The sequence below is a fragment of the Miniopterus natalensis genome, chromosome 2, assembly GCF_054644295.1.
Source record: "Miniopterus natalensis isolate mMinNat1 chromosome 2, mMinNat1.hap1, whole genome shotgun sequence".
In the NCBI taxonomy this organism is placed as follows: domain Eukaryota; kingdom Metazoa; phylum Chordata; class Mammalia; order Chiroptera; family Miniopteridae; genus Miniopterus; species Miniopterus natalensis.
Window position 1 is genome coordinate 142378145 of NC_142082.1, and position 19136 is coordinate 142397280.

A 19136-nucleotide genomic window follows, 5' to 3' on the forward strand; every position below is an offset into this window, starting at 1 on the left:
CCCTGTTGTATGAAAGAGTATTTTTGCCAGAGGTGCCATCAGGGTACCCAGACTGACCTATCAGTTCCTAGTAAAATAATAACAGCCACCTTTTATTGAATGTTTACTAAGTGTCAGGTACTGTGCTAGGCATATTTCATCTTTAAAATGAACTTTCATGAAGTCTCTTAGCCCTTACAATCTGCCTAACTCCAGGGCCTTTCATCACCTGACTGCTTCTGCATTGAGGAAGCGACCTACATCAAGGGGTAAGAGTAGGAATTGTAAAGGCTGTTTTTTGTTTTTGCATCTACCTCTTCATCCCATTAATGTAGACGAGAGGAGATGGAAGAGACAGACATAGATGACTCAGTGCTTTTATCACTGATATGGCACCAACTCAAAAGCAAGGAGTGACTACCTTAATTACTCTTTTGGATGCTGATCAATGCTGGGTCCAAACTGAGCTCATAGGGCAAGAGTGGGATTCACTGGACCTCTCACTGTCATTTACTAGAAACTACTGAGCACAGAAACTTGGTAAACACAAAAACAGTATTCTTTGTGTATTCTGTGTTCACAATAAGTTTAAACATGAGTGGGATTTTAAAACATTTGTACATGGCCGGGAATGGCTCAGCGGTTGAGCATCGACCTAGGATCCAGGAGATCCGGGTTCAATTCCTGGTCAGGGCACATGCCCGGGTTGCGGGCTGCAGCCGATCAATGACTCTCTCATCATTGATGTTTCTGTCTGTCTCTCCCTCTCCTTTCCTCTCTCTGAAATCAATAAAGATATATTAAAAAAAAAAAAACAACAAAAAACAAAACAAAAAAAACATTTGTACACAGCCCAGCCGGTGTTCCTAAGTGGTTGAGCATTGACCTATGATCCAGGAGACTGCGGTTTGATTCCCGGTCAGGGCACATGCCTGGGTTGCGGGCTTGTTCCTCAGTTGGGGGCGTGCAGGAGGCAGCCAATCAATGACTTTCATCATTGATATTTCAGTCTCTCACTCTCCCTCTCCCTCTCTCTGCAATCAATAAAGACATATTTTTTAAAATAAAATATTTGTACAGAGAATAATATACCAGGAAATATAAATTAAAGTATCTGATAGCATTGGCCTTTGAATGAAACTTTTGTGCCACCTGTGTAGAAGAGACAAGAGAATGGGTTACAGCTATGGCTAACTTTGTACTCTGAATAAATGTTTCTCCATGGCTCAGGAACTTTGGTGATAAGGGAGAAAGTTTTTATAGAAGATAAACAAAGTTTCGTATTCTCAGTTCCTCCCTTAGAGATAAATTCTGGATTCAAATGCAGACCAAAAAAATAGGTCAAGAGCACTCCATCTGAGGCTGCCCAGTCATAATTTTATTGTGGGACTCCCTAAGATGCTAAGAGACCTAAAAGTGGTTTTGATTTATCCTCAAAATGACTACATAGAGTTTTTCCTAGAGCTTAATGATGCTCACAAAAATGTATGGTTTTGGAGAAGCAGGAGATCTTTCTTGAAGATCTAGTTCCAAGCACTAGTTCCTCAATTCTCAAAGATCTAAAAGTTAGGAATTAATTACAATCAGTGATAACACTATGTAATCTTAGATATAGAACAAAAATCTTAGAAATCACCTCATATAACCATTCTTTAAGATGATAAAACCAAGACTCAAGAATTAAGTGACTTGGCCAAACCTATATGACTTATTAGTGGTATGACAGGGTTTGAATACTAATAGGTAATTTCTTTCTCACCTTTCTTAGTTTCCTTATTTCTTTTTTTTAAGTATTTCCATAATCTTTTTATTAGGCAGGAAGGTGACCATGACCCAGGATATTTGTAATTAGGAAGAGCTCAGCCTCAGTTTTACTTTTCCCTCCAATTAAGATCTTCCTGATCTTTTGATGTAAGGAAAACTACCATTTATTAAACACCTTTGTTCCAGGGTCATCATATACGTTATTCTCATTGAATACTTACAAGATTCTTCTAACATTTTAATGGTCACCTGATTCATCTGGGGATCTTGTTAATGCAGATTCTGCCTTTGCAGGTCTGGGATGGGGTTCAAGATTCAGCATTTCTAAAAAGCTCCCAGGAAAAGCCAGTAATGCTGTTGGTCTGTGGACCTTATGTTGAACAGCAAAGATGTTGGTTGATATTATCTTCATCTTCTAGATGAAAAACAGGCTTACAGAGATTAAATAAACTGTCCAAGTTCATACAGGCAGTAAGTGGTAGACTAGTGATTTGACCTAGGTCTTTCTGACTTTAAAGCTCTAGATGTGATACGGGAAGCCAGGGAAAAGTGGAAAGACAGCTTATTGTCCAGTATTTCTTAAACAGGCTACTTCTCAAGTAAGTCAATGGCAGAATCCAGGATGAAATAAAAAAGTCCTGGCTCCCAGTCAACTGTTTCACCTTTTTCCTCCCCATCAGTCCCCTAATCAGGATCTTTCCTTCATGCTTAGAAAATCATATTTAGAATTGGCTTTTGGGCTTTCTCCATTACAGGTTTATTGCCAAACCCTGTGCACTCCATGTTGGGATCCAGGACAGTTGTCCTTATCAGCCCCAACCCAATGCCATCCTTGAAAAGGTGTTCATATCTATTACCAAGGTAAGTGGGCAAAAAAACAGAGAAGGCCTAGCCAGTTTGGCTCAGTGGTTAGAGCGTGGACCCTCAGACTGAAGGGTCCCGGCTTTGATTCCAGCCAAGGGCATGTACCTTGGTTGCAGGCTCAATCCCTGGCCCCAGTTGGGCACATGTGGGAGTTAACCGACCAATGTGTCTCTCTCACATTGATGTTTCTCTCCCCTCCCCCTTCTAGTCTGAAGAGCAATGGAAAATATATCCTCGGGTGAGGATTTAAAAAAAAAGAGAAGATTCATATGAGGGGTTGCCCCGTAAGGCAAGGGAAGATAGAGAACAAGTATCCCCAAGGGTAAGGATAGGATGGGATGATCTTTCCCATTTGGGTAGCCCATATAGCTATGAGGAGAACGTTATCGCCTCAGAGAAATGCCTTTGGGCCAGGATCTAAGTCAAGTTTACATACATTTAAGTTAGGCCTAGCAGTCACCACCACCTCTTGTCCTCCAAACACATCATTATCTTTATTTTGTTTTTCCCTGCTCCAGCTTTTGTCAGTACCTAGTTACATAATTAAGATGGGGCCCAGCCAGGTGTGGCTCAGCGGTTGAGCATCGACCTGGGCTCCAGGAGATCAGGGTTCGATTCCCAGTCAGGGTACATGCCCGGGTTGAGGGCTTGATCCCCAGTGGGGGGCGTTCAGGAGGCAGCCGATCAATGACTGTCTCATCATTGATGTTTCTATCTCTCTCTCTCCCTTTCCCTTCCTCTCTCTAAAATCAGTAAAGATATATATATTTTTAAAAAGATGGGGACTGATACCTTTGCAGTTTGGGTTTTTAATATCTTTTTTTACTCAGTTGGGCTGGAGGGAGAAGACCAAATAAGGATATGTATAGGTGAGTGGTAAAGGTCCTTGCTGTGTGAAATAGTACTTCTTACTAAAAATGACTTTTGAGATGAAACCTGGAAAGATAAACATTACTTAAGCCACTGTAGTTATCACCCCTTTGCCACTCAACTAGTCAAGGGATTTAATGAGAGGTTTGAAGAAAAAGGGATGTTCTTACTCTGGTCATATATCTACAGTATCCTGATGAAAAAAGGCTGGAGGGCCTGTCAAAGCAACTGGACTGGGATGTCCGAAAAATCCAGTGCTGGTTTCGACATCGGAGGAATCAGGACAAGCCCCCAACGCTCACTAAATTCTGTGAAAGCATGTAGGTGTGCAGAGGAAGGCGGGGAGTGCGGAGAAGGGTGGGATATGACTGGACTGAGGTTTTCTTTTTGGAAATCACTGCTATTGTTAGGACAAGGGTCGATGAATGTGAAGGGCTAACTCTATTATAGACAGGAAAGAAGAGCACTGGAAGACTGGTCACCCTTAGTTTCTTGGACATGCTGCCACTCAGCTAGATACAGTTCCATTTTATTCCCCTTTCCCAAATAGATTGGGAGTGAATTCCTGTAACTGTACTTAGGTAGGTAGACATGCACACCCTTACACACCTTGATAGCAATCGTGCCAGCTTGCTCTAAATGGACATTTTGGTGGGCAGCATCCCTTTTCTGGACATACTTTTTACTAATTCCCCTCTGGACACAGAGCATTGTATTTAACATTGTGCAAAGAAAATCTTAGGCACTATCATCAGCGAGTCTGATATGGAAGAAAAGTTGATTAAAGCCAGTATACACTTGTGGAAATCTATTTTAAAGAGAGGCTGGAAGATGTCTCTTTTTGGCTTTTGAGATAACAGTATTTGTCCCTATTCTGGGGACTTACCACCTTTCTCACCAGTAACTATCTTACCCCCAAACCTACTGTCTTCTTTAGCCTCAAAGACTTTCTTTTCAGTGAATATTCATCTAACCTCTATTCTTTGCCCACCCAGGTGGAGATTCACTTTTTATTTATGTATATTCTGCTACGGAATTAGATTTCTTTGGTCGGTGAGTGTGAACTTCCTCTGGTCTTCTGTTGGGTTCTAATCATACCCACATCTCTAGAGATGAGTTAAATACCTTTAGATCTTTATTTTTCCTCTTTTTTTCTTCTGTGATGCCTATAGCCCAGATTTATATGCTAAGTGGTTGCCTTCTGTCTGGGGCCTGACTTCAGTAACCTCATAACTCTACTTTCTCTCCCCTAAATAATGCTAATAATAATTGGTATTGATTAAGTCAGCACAATACACAGTGGTTTACAAAGCACTTGGCAAAAATCTTATTCTTCCAAGGAGGAGACAGTTACAGAAATGGAGTCAATAACCCTTCAAAGTGGGTAAAACAGGTATAATTCCTGCTTTTCAGGTAATTGTCAGAGTCAAAGAATTTCAGGCTTTTTGATTCCTGATTCCATGGTGGGGTTTTTTTCACAGCACCACCCTATTTTTCTAAATGATACAATTGCGGTTTCAAGACATATGAAGCAAAAAGAGGCAGAACATGGAGATGGACAAATACACAACCGTACTTGAAGATTTTAATACTCTCTTATCAGTAATTGACTAAGTCACTAAATTAAAAATATCACTAAGGATATAGTTTTGAACAACACAATCAACCAATTTGACATAATTGACACTTGTAGAAGAACACTACATCAACAGCTGAAGAACATAATTTTCAAGTGCACATGGAACATCAACTAAGACCATATGATTGGCCATAAAATAAATCTCTGCCTCCTGGTGCTTACCACAAGCTGTGTTCTTACACTGACAGTATAGAAAGAGGAGGCAGAGGAAACCCACCCCATATATACCCCAGCCTGGGCCCTTTGCTTGGTCTGTATTGTGAATGGGAGAACATGGAGAATGAATGAATGAATGAATGAATGAATGAATGAATGAATGAAAATAAATAAATAAATAAATAAATAAATAAATAAATAAATAAATAAATAAATCTTGGTAAATTTTAAAATATTGAAATCTTACAAAATGTGTTCTCTGATCATAATGGAATTAAATTAGAAATCAATAATAATAATAATGAGATATCCAGAAAATACTTGGAAGTTAATTCTGCTATGTAATCCATGGATCAAACAAGAAATCAGAAGGGAAACTTTAAAATATTTTTCATTGAGTGACGCTGAAAGTACATCAACATGCCAAAATTTGTGGGATGCAACTAAAGTATGCTTAGAGGGAAATTTACAACTTTAAATGTTTATGTTAGAAAAAAATAGAGCTTTAAAATCAGTGACCTAAGTTTCCACTCTAAGATCTGGAAAAAGAAGAGCAAAGTAAACCCAAAATAAGTTAAAAAGAAATAATACAAAATAAGTAAAGATAAATGAAATAGGCATTAGACAAACAATGGAGGAAACTAATAAAGCCAAAAGTTGGTTCTTTGAAACATTTGATTAAAATTTATAAACCTCTAGAAAAAAGAGAAAACAAATTATCTATATCAGAGAGAAAAAGGGATTATCACTACCAATCCTGTAAACATTGAAAGGATAATAAGACAACTTTATAAACAATTTAATAGTAATAAATTCAACAACTTAGATGAAATGGACAGATTCCTTAAAGGACATAATTGAAACTCCATTAGAAGTTATTACTTTTGACTTTTGAATCTTTGACATGGAGATCTTTCTCTTGGTTTTCAAATGGAATCATTGTCTTCCTGCCTTCCTATCTCTTATATCCCAGGTGGTGATACTTTCAAAAACTATCCTAGAGCTCTCCCTGCTCTTATTTACCTCAAAGCATGATTTTTCTATTTGTAATAACACTTTAATCCTGTAAGATAAATCTAGGTATTTATTAACCCTTTAAGGATCCCTAAATTCTGCCAAGAGGGATTAACACCCACCCCCCCTTTCACCCTATAGCATAGAGAGAACAGGATTATATAGGTGAGCCGTGGGAGAATCCTGAAGACTGACCTGTATTATCTGTTTCCTCTTAGTCACCTTGGTTTTGGGACACCCGACAGTGCTGGCATAGCTATCCACATCAGGTAGGATCTGAGCACTTATGTATGTGTGTAAAGTGGAGCGGGGGACAGTGCAGTCCCAGGGCAGATGGCATATTTCCTTGGGATTCTTAAGGGATTAGGGTCTAAGTCTCTTTGACCCAAATAGTCAGGGTATCTATTTCTGGGGCCCCCATAGCTGTGAAATCCAGTGATCTTTTTTTCCAGTTCCCCATTGTATTCACCCTAATTGGGCTGGAAACAAAAGCAGCCTCCTGGCTCTTAATGAGGTGCTTTCTGGTTCAGGTATCCCTTTTGAATCAAGGGTAAGTTAGAGTCCCCTTAATCTATACTAGAAAAATGTCAAGGGGCTGCTAACGGGGTGGAAGAAGGGAAGGCCTGAGTGTATTTAATCCCCTAAAAAGCATTAATTGCCCAGAATTTTAGATACACTAATTTGATTTGCTGGAGTATGAATTAACTTGATCTGATCTCTAAAAGATGAGAACTGAAGACATGTATGTGAAAGGGCAGAGGGAGAGGTTTAAGTCTCCATACCAACCCAAAGCCTATTAGCTACTGCAGCTCTTGGACGATGATGGGGGAACAGATGTCTAATACTTTTGGGTATTGGTCCTCCAAGGCAGAGATAGTTGCAGAGATAGAATGAATCTTTGACTAGCTGGTATTCTAACTACCGCTTTCTCTCTTTCAGCCTCTCACAAGTGGGCTTTATTACTATTATATCATGGAATTGGCCTTTTATTGGTCTCTGATGTTTTCTCAGTTTACAGATATTAAAAGAAAGGTAAGGACACTGGCTCCCTTGATTCCCTAACTTACTGCACCCTCCTTCCTAGCAGCTACCATGACTGCCATTGTGTGTCCTGTCTGGGACCACAGAAGAGGGAGAAAGTAGGCTTGATGGGACTCTGAGCTCTTTGTACTATTCTCAGAAATGAGACTTGACTACTGAAGAAGTATATTTGAGGCATTCGGGGTAGCCAAGATGAGAACAGTTAACCAACTAGATACCCTTTTCCTTTTCTCCAAGGCTCTTACATATATAAAGCTCAGGAAACTAGTCAGAACTTAGGGATAGCAAGGCATGATCCAAGACAGGCCTGAATCCATAAAGGCTAAATCTGGCTTTTGCTTGGCATTAGGGACCCTTGTTCTCTCTCTGCTTTCCCTTCTTGGTGACCCCACTTAAAGAATTTCAACTGGGAGGGGTTTTAGATGATTTTTGTTTACCCTTTTCTTGCTATCACTTAGGAAACAAAGATTCAGAAAAGTGAGTTGACCTGTCCACATAGTGACAAAGTTGGAAATGACTTAAGTTTTTTATAAGCAGACAGAATCTTTACCTCTTATTGTTGTCCACCTGACATAATATAATTCTAGCAGCTCTAACCCTTACTATCTTAAGGTTATCTTTGGTGAAAAAACCAAAGTTAGCATTTATGGGAATGGACTGAAACTGATCTGGGTTGTTAGTTGTTGCATAACCTACAAACTTGATATTCAATTCAGGTGCCTTTCACTCTCCCATGGTCAAGAGACAGGTCCCCTTATTAAAATTTTATTTTAATACATGACACAAATATAAAAGGGTTGTAATATATATGTAGGTTTGAAAACATACTAGAATGTATACTTCTGAACCCATCTTCAACTACAGAACTAGAATATATCACTGTATCTTGTGTGGAGAACATAACTTTTCATCCTTGTTTCTCTGACCCAGATTATCCTGCCGTCTCCCACCCTCTGTCCCTCACTGGGCTGAGAAGTATTTATTAGCTAAGTCTAATAACTCAGGTATTTAAGAGATTTCTTCAGGTCTAACTTTGGCATTGGAATCCAAGAATAAATTAGAGCTTTAAATCTGCTTTAAGCTATATTAACATAGATTATGGGTCAGTCACTGATGCAGAGAGTTTGGGTCAAATGCTAAGCAACTTCCTAGTGGAGAGTTTAAACCAGATGGAACTTCTAAGGGTGGGATAAGATCCTCAGAGGACAATGAAGGGCATTGAGTTGGCTAGCATCTCTATGGCTTTGCCTATACCTGTTGCTTCTATTTCCATCCCTTCATAGGACTTCCTAATCATGTTTGTGCATCACTTGGCCACCATTGGGCTCATCACCTTTTCGTATATCAACAACATGGTTCGGGTAGGAACTCTGGTCATGTGTCTACATGATGCTTCAGACTTCTTGCTGGAGGTAAGACCCCAACCCTTCTTTCCTCATTATTTCTCTCTTTCTCTCCTTTTGTTCCTGAGAACCGGCTTTCTCCTCAACTCAATTCTTCCTTTCTCCAGGCAGCCAAGTTGGCCAATTATGCCAAGTATCAGCGTCTCTGTGACGTCCTTTTTGTGTTCTTCAGTGCTGTTTTTATGGTCACTCGTCTAGGAATCTATCCATTCTGGTAAGTGTTAGAGCTGTGGAGCTGTGGTGGGTATGTAGCTAGTGATACCTTTTGTCAGTTTAGGGAGAAGACCACCAAGAACCTGATTGCCCTGCTTTTCCTTGACCTAGCCTGACCTTATGGTTTCTCCAGGACCTCAGTTCCCTTTCATAGTATTTCTAGTGTGGCGTGATCCAGACTCAGAGCACCCAACTCATTTGGCTGTGGCTTCCTGACTGATCTCTGAGAACACTACTCATTTTATGCCTAACTAATTCCTTTGCTTTCTTTTGTGCTGATTACAATATTCTCAGGCCTTTCTTGCTTTTTTCCTTGCTCTATATCCTCTCCCCCACCGTGACCAACACACACACACACACGCACACACACACCTCTCACTTCTACACTCACTACTTTATGGCACAAAGTGAGTGACTCTGAGGAAATCAGCTACCTGCTATTCTATATGTGCCTGAAGATCTGAGTAAATCCTAGGATCATGATTAAAACAGCTGTACCAATTTCTGCGTATTTGAAATGATTAATAATGGCTTACTCCATCATTCCTAAGATTTATACAGTAGAACCTCAGTTCTTGAACTTAATTCATTCTGGAAGGCTGTTCAAGAAGCAATTTATTTCAAAAACAAATCATTTTTTCCCATTAGAAATAATATAGATTGAGTTAATCCACTCCAGACCCCAAATTATTCCATTTAACCTTTTTGTATATAGTACATATCTAATATACTGTTTAATCTATAAATACTTTTAAAACAAAAAGGACATGAAATGTAAATGAAAATTTAACAAAAGGGAAATCAAATGTACTACAGTAAAAAATGAAAATGTATATACACCCTGGAACTTACCTTTAATGCTGAGAGCTATTGGTGACTAAATATGGAGAGGAGGGGTGGAGGGATATTTGGAAGGGGAGCCCCCTCCATAAAAACATCAGGTTGCTGATCTCCTGGGCTCTTTCTCTCTTTTGTCTCTCTGCTACACTAAAACTTGCTTCAGGCTCACTGGGCCTCTGTCTCACTAGAAACCTATCTAGTGATGTTTGTTTTCGCCTGTTTTAACACTTGCCTGAAAGTTAAACACTGCACTGTCACTGAACAGGTTTATCGCACAATTTGCTACTTCTTGGTCAGTGTGATATTTCTCAATAAAACTTTGCATTTATCCCCATTTCCCAAGCATTTTCTTGATTAGTAAGTAGGTGTATCCTCTCTTCCCTCCTCCTTGGAAGAGAGCTTCTCAGCTGCTGTCTGTTGCTGCTCCCTTTGAAGGTGTGGAGTCCCCGGTGGTCAGCTCAGTGCTGTGGTCCTCCACCAACTCCTCACGTCATCCTCCTCCCCCTTCCAGCCCATGGACTTGCCCAGAGACACAGTATCCTCCACAGTAGACACAGGCTCATCCTCAACGCCCCCAAAGTCTCTTTCAGCAACAGAGTCAGGCCAGTTTTTCCAGGCTGGTTGCATGGTTCTAGAAGACACCTCCCATCATGCTTTGTCCTTGAGCCTCAAGGAAGTGAGGATATTAAAATGTTCCTTCCAGAGCTCCCTGAGAGTTAAATTAGTTTCAGAGGGCACCTCAAAACACCTCTGAAACAGTGCCTTTGTGTAGTTCCTTAAAATTAGAAATGACCTGCTGGTTCATGGGCTAGATGAGAGGAGTTGTGTTGGGTGGCAGGTACCTAACAGCGACGAAGCTGTGCTCCACCAACTCGGCCTCCAAGCCCGGAGGGTGGGCAGCAGCACTGTCCATTACAAGGAGTGCCCTGAGGGGCAGTTGTTTTTCCCAGAGGTATTTCTTCACACTTGGGGCAAACACTTCATGAATCCACTCAATAAAAAATTGCCTGGTGCCCTAGCCTGTTTTGCTCAGTGATTAGAGCATCGGCCTGCTGACTGAACTGTCCCAGGGTTTGATTCTGGCCAGGGGCTCAATTCTGGCCAATTGGTTGCAGGCTCAATCCCCAGCCCCAGTCATTGCATGAACTGGGGGCAACCAATCGATGTGTCTCTCTCACATTGATGTTCCTCTCTCTCTCCCTTCCACTCTCTCTGAAAAGCAATGGAAAAAATATCTTCAGATGAGAATTAAAAATAAATAAATAAATAATTGCCTGGTTACCCAAGCTTTGCTATTAGCCCTCCACATCACATTCAGCTTGTTTTTCATGACATTATTTTTCTTGAAAACTTGAGGGTTTTCAGAATAGTAGACAAGTGGACACTTTAAAGTCCCCACTCACACTCTGGCCGGTGTGGCTCAGTTGATTGAGCATTGTCCTGTACACCAAAAGGTTGCCAGTTTGATTCCTGGTCAGGGCACATACCCAGGTTTCCGGTTCAACCCTGGTTAGGGTGTGTGCAGGAGGCAACTGATTGCTGTCTCTCATATTGATGTTTCTCTCCCTTTCCCTTCCTCTCTCTCTAAAATATGAATAAAAATATTTTAAAAATAAAGTCCCCAATCGCATTCCCACACAACAGTAATATCAACCTGTCCTTCATTGGCTTGTGTCCTGGCAGTGACTTCTCCTCCTGTGTGTTGTAGGTCCTCTTTGGCATTTTCTTCCAGAAGAGGCCTGTCTCATAACAATTAAACACTTGTTGGAGAACACACCCTTCGGCCTCTACGTATTCTTGAAATTCTATCAAAAAATTATCAGCAGCTACTTTGTTATTAGAGCTGGCAACCTCCCCATGCCTCACCACACTATGAATTCCACCTATTTTCTTAAATTTATGAAACCACCCATTAGTAGCCTTAAATGAATCATTTTCAGCACTCATTTCAGGGGTATCTTTCAGGAGGTCAGCATGCAGCATCTTTGTTTTTTCACATACCGTTGTCTCTGAAATGTTATCACTGGCTAACTGCTTTTTGTTTATCAAAATCAACAATTTTTTTACCTTTTCAGTTTTCTGTGATCATTGTTTCATGAGCACTTTCACATCCTTAACAACATCTGCACTCTTTTTTATATATGTATATATATTTTTTTATTTCAGAGAGAGGAAAGGAAAAGGAGAGAGAGAGAAACATCAGTGATGAAAGAGTCATTGATCGGCTGCCTCCTGCATGCCCCCTGATGGGGATCCAGCCCACAACCCGGGCATATGCCCTGATGGAATCGAACCCCAATCTCCTGGATCATAGGTTGATGCTCAACCACTGAGCCATGCTGGCCAGGTGCAACATCAGCACTCTTGATTCCCTCTTTATGTTTTGAATTGTGCTAGTCGTTGATTTTGCCACGCCATATTCCGTAGCTAGATCAGACATGCAAACACCTCTGTCATACTTTGCAATTATTTCTTTTTTAAGCTCTATTGTTTTCACAACTTTCCTTCACTTTGCTGCTATCCTAACCTTCTTAGGACCCATGCTGACTTACTGTACGTATTTAATAATAATAAGCAGCAACAAAAGCAAAAAAAAAAGTAAAATATTCACAGCACAGATTTCCTGAAATGATAGCAATGCGAGGTTCAGTGGTAAACTGATTCATACTCGCGCATTCGCTCCTTTGTCGGTCGCTTGAGAGACGCGTGTCTCATCCTACAGGTATCCGCATGAAAGGGTTGTCAGGTTGAGAACCAAAGTTTTGTTTGACAACCGAGACATTTTTTCCGTGAACAACTTGTCAAGAACCGAATTGTCCAAGATGAGAGATGTTTAAGAACCAATGTTTGAGTGTGTACCTTCCCCATCCCTAAAGTTAGAAAACTTCATAGGCTCCCTTTCTTTATTCCTTTCTCACTGTGGATGAGTATCCGTGGAACTTCAACTGAGAGAAGCAATAGGGAGAAAACACACAGGTCCTGCTCCCCAGGGAATGCAGCCTCAGCCCTGCCTGCCTGGCTTTGACTCTAGAACCTGACTGCTGGTCTCCCTCTTCTAGGATTCTGAACACAACCCTCTTTGAGAGTTGGGAGATGATCGGGCCCTATCCTTCCTGGTGGCTCTTCAATGGCCTTCTCCTGATCCTACAGATTCTTCATGTCATCTGGTCCTACCTAATTGCGCGAATTGCGTTCAAAGCCTTGATCCGAGGAAAGGTGAGGATGAAAGACAGCTTCTTTCTTTGGGGCTGGGTAGAAAGATAGGTATTATTCAATAGACCTCTTTCTATCTAGCCTGGTGAGCCCCATCTACACAAAACCCAGCAAAAAGCCTAGGGACCCAGAGTTTTCGCCTTTTCTATGAGTATGAGTGTTTAGCATTTTAGGACATGACTTAGATGTAAGAGGAAGGATCTTCCTTCTTCCTGTTCTTTAGAAATGACTGTTGTTAAATAATGAACAGGATTAAATTTTAGAGATGGCCTCAGCCATTTCCTACGCCTTACCTACCTATTTCAATGGATTTCATATTTTTGTTTTTTAGCTGGGAACCTTTTTCAAAGGAAATCATATGCAGAGCTCCAAGATAAAAACTAAAAGCAGAGATTGCCTAAGGAGTGGTGTTGGTTCATAAGCCACCCCAAGATGACCACACTGTGATGTTAAAGATATGACTTATATAAGAGACTAAGTACTGGCCTCACTCTACTGTTGTATGAGGCAAAGCTCCTAAGTGAGATGGGTATTTAGGGTTTTAAATACCCATCTTATGCCCAGAGCCCGAAAGCACAAAGAAGGGCGTCATTTAATAAAAACCTTCATAAGTGAACCCAAGTTCTGAAGTAGTCAGGCTTTAATCAGCCCAAGGGCTGGGGATTCAGTCTTCAGTAATACAGAATCCCAAGGGGGAGGGGCTCTGCTAAAGGACACACTGACTCTAAAACAAAGGGATAGAATGTTACCTGGGCATATATGACCTCTTATGTCTGTTCCTTATGGCTGCAATTGATTTCAGAACTTGCTCAGTGTGCCTACGCATCTTGCTACAGCTACTAGACATCTCTTATCTCCCCTGCTTTTCTTTCCTGACCAGGTGACTTATCCCGGAAGGATTAGACCCAGACTCTGTTCTCCTCACTCTTTTCTCACCTCCTTCCTTTTTTCTGTGCCTGGTGGGAGCTGGACAGTTTCACCTCTTGCATGTAAGTGTATCTGTGCTTCTGGTATTCAGTGAAGTGTGTCTGTCTGAACGCATTTCTCTTCCTTCCTGCTTTCCTTCTGTTCCTGTGTTGTCTGAAAGCATGACCCCTCTCCTGACCTTGTGGGCCACTGTTGACTGGAACTTAATCTGCCAGATTTTCCTAAATGGGGGCAAGAATAGAGTCTACTCTTTTTTTTTTCTTTCTGGTTTTCTTCCCTCCACCCCCACTTTTTTGAGCCTCCTTTCCCTCAAATGTAGACACACTGTGCTTTCTGGTAGAAATTTCCTGAAGATCAGATAATCAATTCGTTATCTGGGTTCAGAGGTCAACAGCTATTATAAATCATAGAATCTTAGAGTTAATCAAAGCAAGGGCCCCACTTCTTGGAAACAAGAATCGTAGTTTTGTTTCCTTCTCACCTTTATTTAGTTTAAAAACAGCACACATTTATTATCCTTCCGTTTTGGAGGTCAGAAGTCTGACATACGTCTCATTGGGTTTCTCTCTTTTACTTTTATGGGCCATTGTAGAGAATTTTAAATACTTTGCTTGATATGCAGGATAATTTAGATTGGAAAACACTGCTCTAATCCAAAGTCTTCATTTAAAAGGATAAAACAAAAAAACTGAAGTTAAGCAATAAAGATTCGCAAGTAGTAGCATGATTGGGACTGGGACTCTTTTCCCCTGACTGCCAATCCACTTTTCACCATGTAGATCTTGGGGATGCCAAAGCTGCACAAGAGAAGTGATCTTGCTACTAGGAAAAGGGAGAAGATTGGAGAAACAGTGTCATAGGATATTGATAGTTGAGCCTAGAAAGAATAGAACTACTGAAAAAGGCCCAATGTGGGTCAGCTTTGGAGTCAGAGCAAAATTCAGGATAACCAATATGAATAACTCAGTGGTCACAACCACCAGAAGATAAATGCAATGATGGACAGCCATATGCACTGTTTATGTTGGCCTTTTCTATTTTTTGAGATGGAAGGGGAAAATGGGTGTCTGGAGTGTCCCTTAAACCTAAACCAGGACATGGTGAATGATTTCAGCTCTCTTAGGCTGGTCCTGAAAGATACACTCAACCAGAGTAGCTACTTATTCCATAGAGAACAAAAACAGAGATGATGAGAGAGAAACCCAAGAAGGAGGCAAAGGATATTCACAACAGTAGCCATGGTCCAGATAATATTTTGAGTCAGGGGCCACCAGAAAGTAGGCCAAATTGGGAACAGTGCCCAAACATGGGCTCTGTGGGCCTTGTCTGTCTTATGTTTCCTGTCCTCACCTTCCTACCTTTGACCCCATCTCACCTAGGTGTCTAAGGATGATCGCAGTGATGTGGAGAGCAGCTCAGAGGAAGAAGATGTGACCACCAACACAAAAAGCCCCTGTGGCAGCAGCTCCAGCAATGGTGCCAATCGGGTGAATGGTCACATGGGAGGCAGCTACTGGGCTGAAGAGTAAAATGGTTGATATGGGGACTTAAGCACACATGGACTTGTAGAGCCACTGGCAACCTACTCCTCTTGGGCCTCCCCATACCTACATTCCTGTGACTAGGGGGTCTACAGGGCACTGAGGAGAATCAAAGAAGCAAACATTTTCACTTTTTTTAAAACTCTGCCATTTTATATTTAATAGCCTCCAGGTTCTTTCAGTAATATTATTTGCTCTGTGAGTGTGTTTGTGTGTGCGCGCGCGTGCATGTGTGTACTTGTGTGCACACGTGCATTTATGCATATGCATGAGTTTCATTGTCTGGGTTGGGGCACAGTTCTGAACTGGGGCCACTAGGCTTTGCCTGGTCCCCTTTGAACCCACCTCAATCCCAGATTTAGCTGCATCTTGAATTATGCTGGCTCTGGACTGTCCCCTCCCTGTTGCCCATGGCTCTTGAGGCTCTGGCCATCTGAATGGAACAGCCAAGTTCAGCTACAGGTTTCTGCACTGTTCTTCCTTCAGAGCTGGAATATTTGACATGAAGTTGTGTAGAAACAGACAACCGTGGATTGATGGCCAGGATTGCTGTGACCCTAGCTAGATCTCCTTCCTACCACCTGGCAGTGACAGGGACAGCTGCTGATACCCTGCTCTTTACTCAATGGTACACAGGGAGTGGGGGGTGGGAGAGGGTGAGCTGAGGGCTGGAGGAGGACAACAGCCACTGGGTGAGCTGTTAACGGTTTATACTATTGTTTACTCTTCTGTGATTAAAAGTGCTTCAACCCTCTGCTATCTCAAACTCTTTAGTGACTCTATCCCTAATTCCCTGAATCCATAAGCTAATTAAGAATTTTCAGGCCTGATTCTAGAAGCCATTGGACACCAAATTTTTCCTTTCTGTGCATGCTGGGAAGAGAGTGCCTACATTTTAGGATTTTGTATTTTAAGAAAAAATAAACATGTATAGTGGTCGCAAGAAAAAATACTGAGCAGATTAAAGCATGTATATCACCAAACCAACAGACGTTGGTTGAAGAGCTAAGACACCTTTAGTTAGATACCTATATTTCCCATTTTATTGAATATAGACAACTGCCAGTTAACATTTTAAGATTACGACAAATGAGTCTGAGCAGATGTTTTCTCTTGTCTCTAGTTGAGGTCTTGTCAAAATTACCAATAGTAGTACAGTATTCATGTCTCAGGATAGTTTTCTATTTAGTGAATATTCATATCATAATATTTCCAGGTGCTCTGTGTACATTAAGACATGGAGTACTTCATTGTCAGGGAGATGGATGTAGATTGGAAGAAGTAAGTTACTGTTCTAAGAATCAAATACTTGATGTTCACTGACAATATAGTGATACTGACCCTACTAAACTTAGCTTACTGAGTGACTGGATTTTAAAAAGACTTACTATGGGGCATGGGAAAATTAAGTCCTAAAAATATCTTACGAATTTTGTCAGAGCTAGACAGTAAGACTAAAAGACTAAGGTCTTACACTTAGTTCCTCAAATTGCTATATTGTTAATTAGACTAGTAATTGTAAAATATGAATGAAATGCTTTTGAAAGTCAGACAAGATATGTATTTTGTTTCCTGGTGTGGGGTAAGGGGGAGGATATTTTGCCTCCTGAAATTTAAACAATTGCTCTGTTTACAGTCTGGGTTAGTTGGCCCAGTTAATCTGACAAAAGATGCAGCCAAGCGGTATAATAATAATAGCTAACACATAGCTTTTTATCACATGCCAGGCACTGGATAAAGCACTTTACATATGATAAAAATGAAGCAAAAAGAGGTTAACTTGCCTAAGGCCAATCAGCTAGTAAAGAGTCAAACCCAGTGTCTCGATTTTTAACTACTATTACTCTCCCACTACCCAAAACTTCAAAATGAGGAAGACTAGATGCTGAAGAAACCTTTAGCCAGAGTCATAGATGATCAGAGTTGGCCTTGGATGAGTGACTTGAGATTAGGGTCAATTACAGGAACAGAGTGTTGTTCTGAGAAGGAACTATGCATAAAGAGGGTGAGAAGGTGCTAGAGGGTTTGAATACTAGATGATAATAGTGTGATTGGGGCAACAAGACGGTCATAAAGCTAGTTTTATAGACGCCCTGGGAAGTTTTCATGCCTGAGAGGAAGGACACAAATCAGTGGAGAGCTGGTTAGATGCAGACTCACATCATCCCCACCAGAGAACTAGGGATATTCATGAGAGAAGCAAAGTATTACCTCTCTTCTGTTGAATATAAAAGGGTATTAACTTTATTCTTGGGGGGAAAAAAAACCCATCATGTCTGTGTAGTGCTTTACTGACTAGAAAATGACTTTACATACATCAAAACATGAACTTAATGCCCAGCTGGCGTGCCTCAGCAGTTGAGCATTGACCTATGATCCAGGAGACGGAGGTTCGATTCCCGGTCAAGGCACACGCCCAGGTTGTGGGCTCAATCCCCAGTCGGAGGTGTGTGGGAGGCAGCCGATCGATGACTCTCATCATTGATGTTTCTATCTCTCTTTCTCCTCCCTTCCTTTCTCTGAAATCAATAAAGATTTTTTTTTTTTTGAAAGTGAACTTAAGAATACTTCCGTACAGGTAGGATTATCCATACCATTCCATAAACAAGTATTATAGTTGTCTATAACCACCCTAAAATACAGTGGCTTAAAAGAGTAATTTATTATTTTTCGTGGTTTGGTTGGTTGAGCTTAGCTGGAGATATCTCGTGGTTGCAGTCAGATGGCAGCTGGGAATAGTCATTTGAAAACAACTGGGCTGGGTGTCCAAGGCGATTTACTAGCCTGTTAGAAGTTAGTGCTAGCCGTTCTCTAGTAATTTAGTCGGGGCTGTCAACTAAGGTACCTGTGCATGACCTCTCTATGCCTTGGGCTTTGCACAAGTGGTTGTGTTCCAAGAAGCAGGAAGCAGAAGTTCCTAAGCCATTTAAGAGTGTCGTCCAGAACTGGCACACATCACTTCCACTGTATTATATTAATCAAAATAGTCATGGGGACCACCTAGATTCAAGGGGATTGTGGGATAGACTCTGCCTCTTGATGGAGTGGCATGGTCATTGCAGAAGAGAATGTGGAATGGGAGAGACTGTTGCATTCATCTTTGAAAAATTCAGTCTGCCACAATAAGGAAACTGAGGTTCAGGAGTTATTTAAAAAACACAAACAGGGTAGTGAGCACACAGTGCAATATACAGATGATGTATTATAGAATTATATACTTGAAACAAATGTTATTAACCAATGTCACCCTGACATATTTAATTTTTTTTTAATCCTCACCCAAGGATTTTTTTATTGGTTTTATTTTATTTTATTGATTTTAGAGAGGAAAGGAGAGAGAGTAGGAGAGAAACATCAATGTGCAAGAGAAACATCGATCGGCCTCCTCCCCTACACACCCCAACCAGGGATTGAACCCACAATTTAGGCGTGTGCCCTAACCAGGAATCGAACCTGCAGCCTTTTTGGTGTATGGGATGACAGCCAACTGAGCCACCTGGCCAGGCACAAATTTAATTTTTTCGAAAAACTTAGATTGCTCATCGAGTATCATGAACTCTCAAATTATCGCAATCCTAAAAATAATCAAATGGGTTTAGTTAGTGGGTGATAGTATGCTGATTTTAAACCAAATTCTTCAGACTTTAAATCCAGTATCCATGTGGGAGATCT

General features: G+C 41.0%; 1 protein-coding gene and 1 non-coding gene across 4 annotated transcripts in view; both read left to right on the top strand.

The window, feature by feature from the left end:
- Positions 1–16223, top strand: part of CERS5 (ceramide synthase 5) — a 29172-nt gene extending 12949 nt beyond the window's left edge. The window contains exons 2-10 of one of the 3 annotated variants that reach the window (XM_087814673.1): positions 2499–2604; positions 3667–3797; positions 4473–4530; positions 6505–6555; positions 7226–7318; positions 8611–8739; positions 8838–8944; positions 12843–12999; positions 13877–14032. In XM_087814673.1, the coding sequence (XP_087670799.1) occupies positions 2499–2604; positions 3667–3797; positions 4473–4530; positions 6505–6555; positions 7226–7318; positions 8611–8739; positions 8838–8944; positions 12843–12999; positions 13877–14017 (973 nt within the window). In that variant the 3' untranslated portion in view covers positions 14018–14032. Of the gene's footprint in view, positions 1–2498; positions 2605–3666; positions 3798–4472; positions 4531–6504; positions 6556–7225; positions 7319–8610; positions 8740–8837; positions 8945–12842; positions 13000–13876; positions 14033–15302 lie in introns of those variants that run through there. The other 2 variants (XM_087814675.1, XM_087814674.1) reach the window with 2 other exon arrangements.
- On the top strand, positions 5262–5393 carry LOC148093860 (small nucleolar RNA SNORA51). Its single transcript, XR_015714151.1, has one exon. It is a non-coding gene; the product is annotated as a small nucleolar RNA SNORA51 (small nucleolar RNA).
- Positions 16224–19136: the final 2913 nt, after the last annotated feature.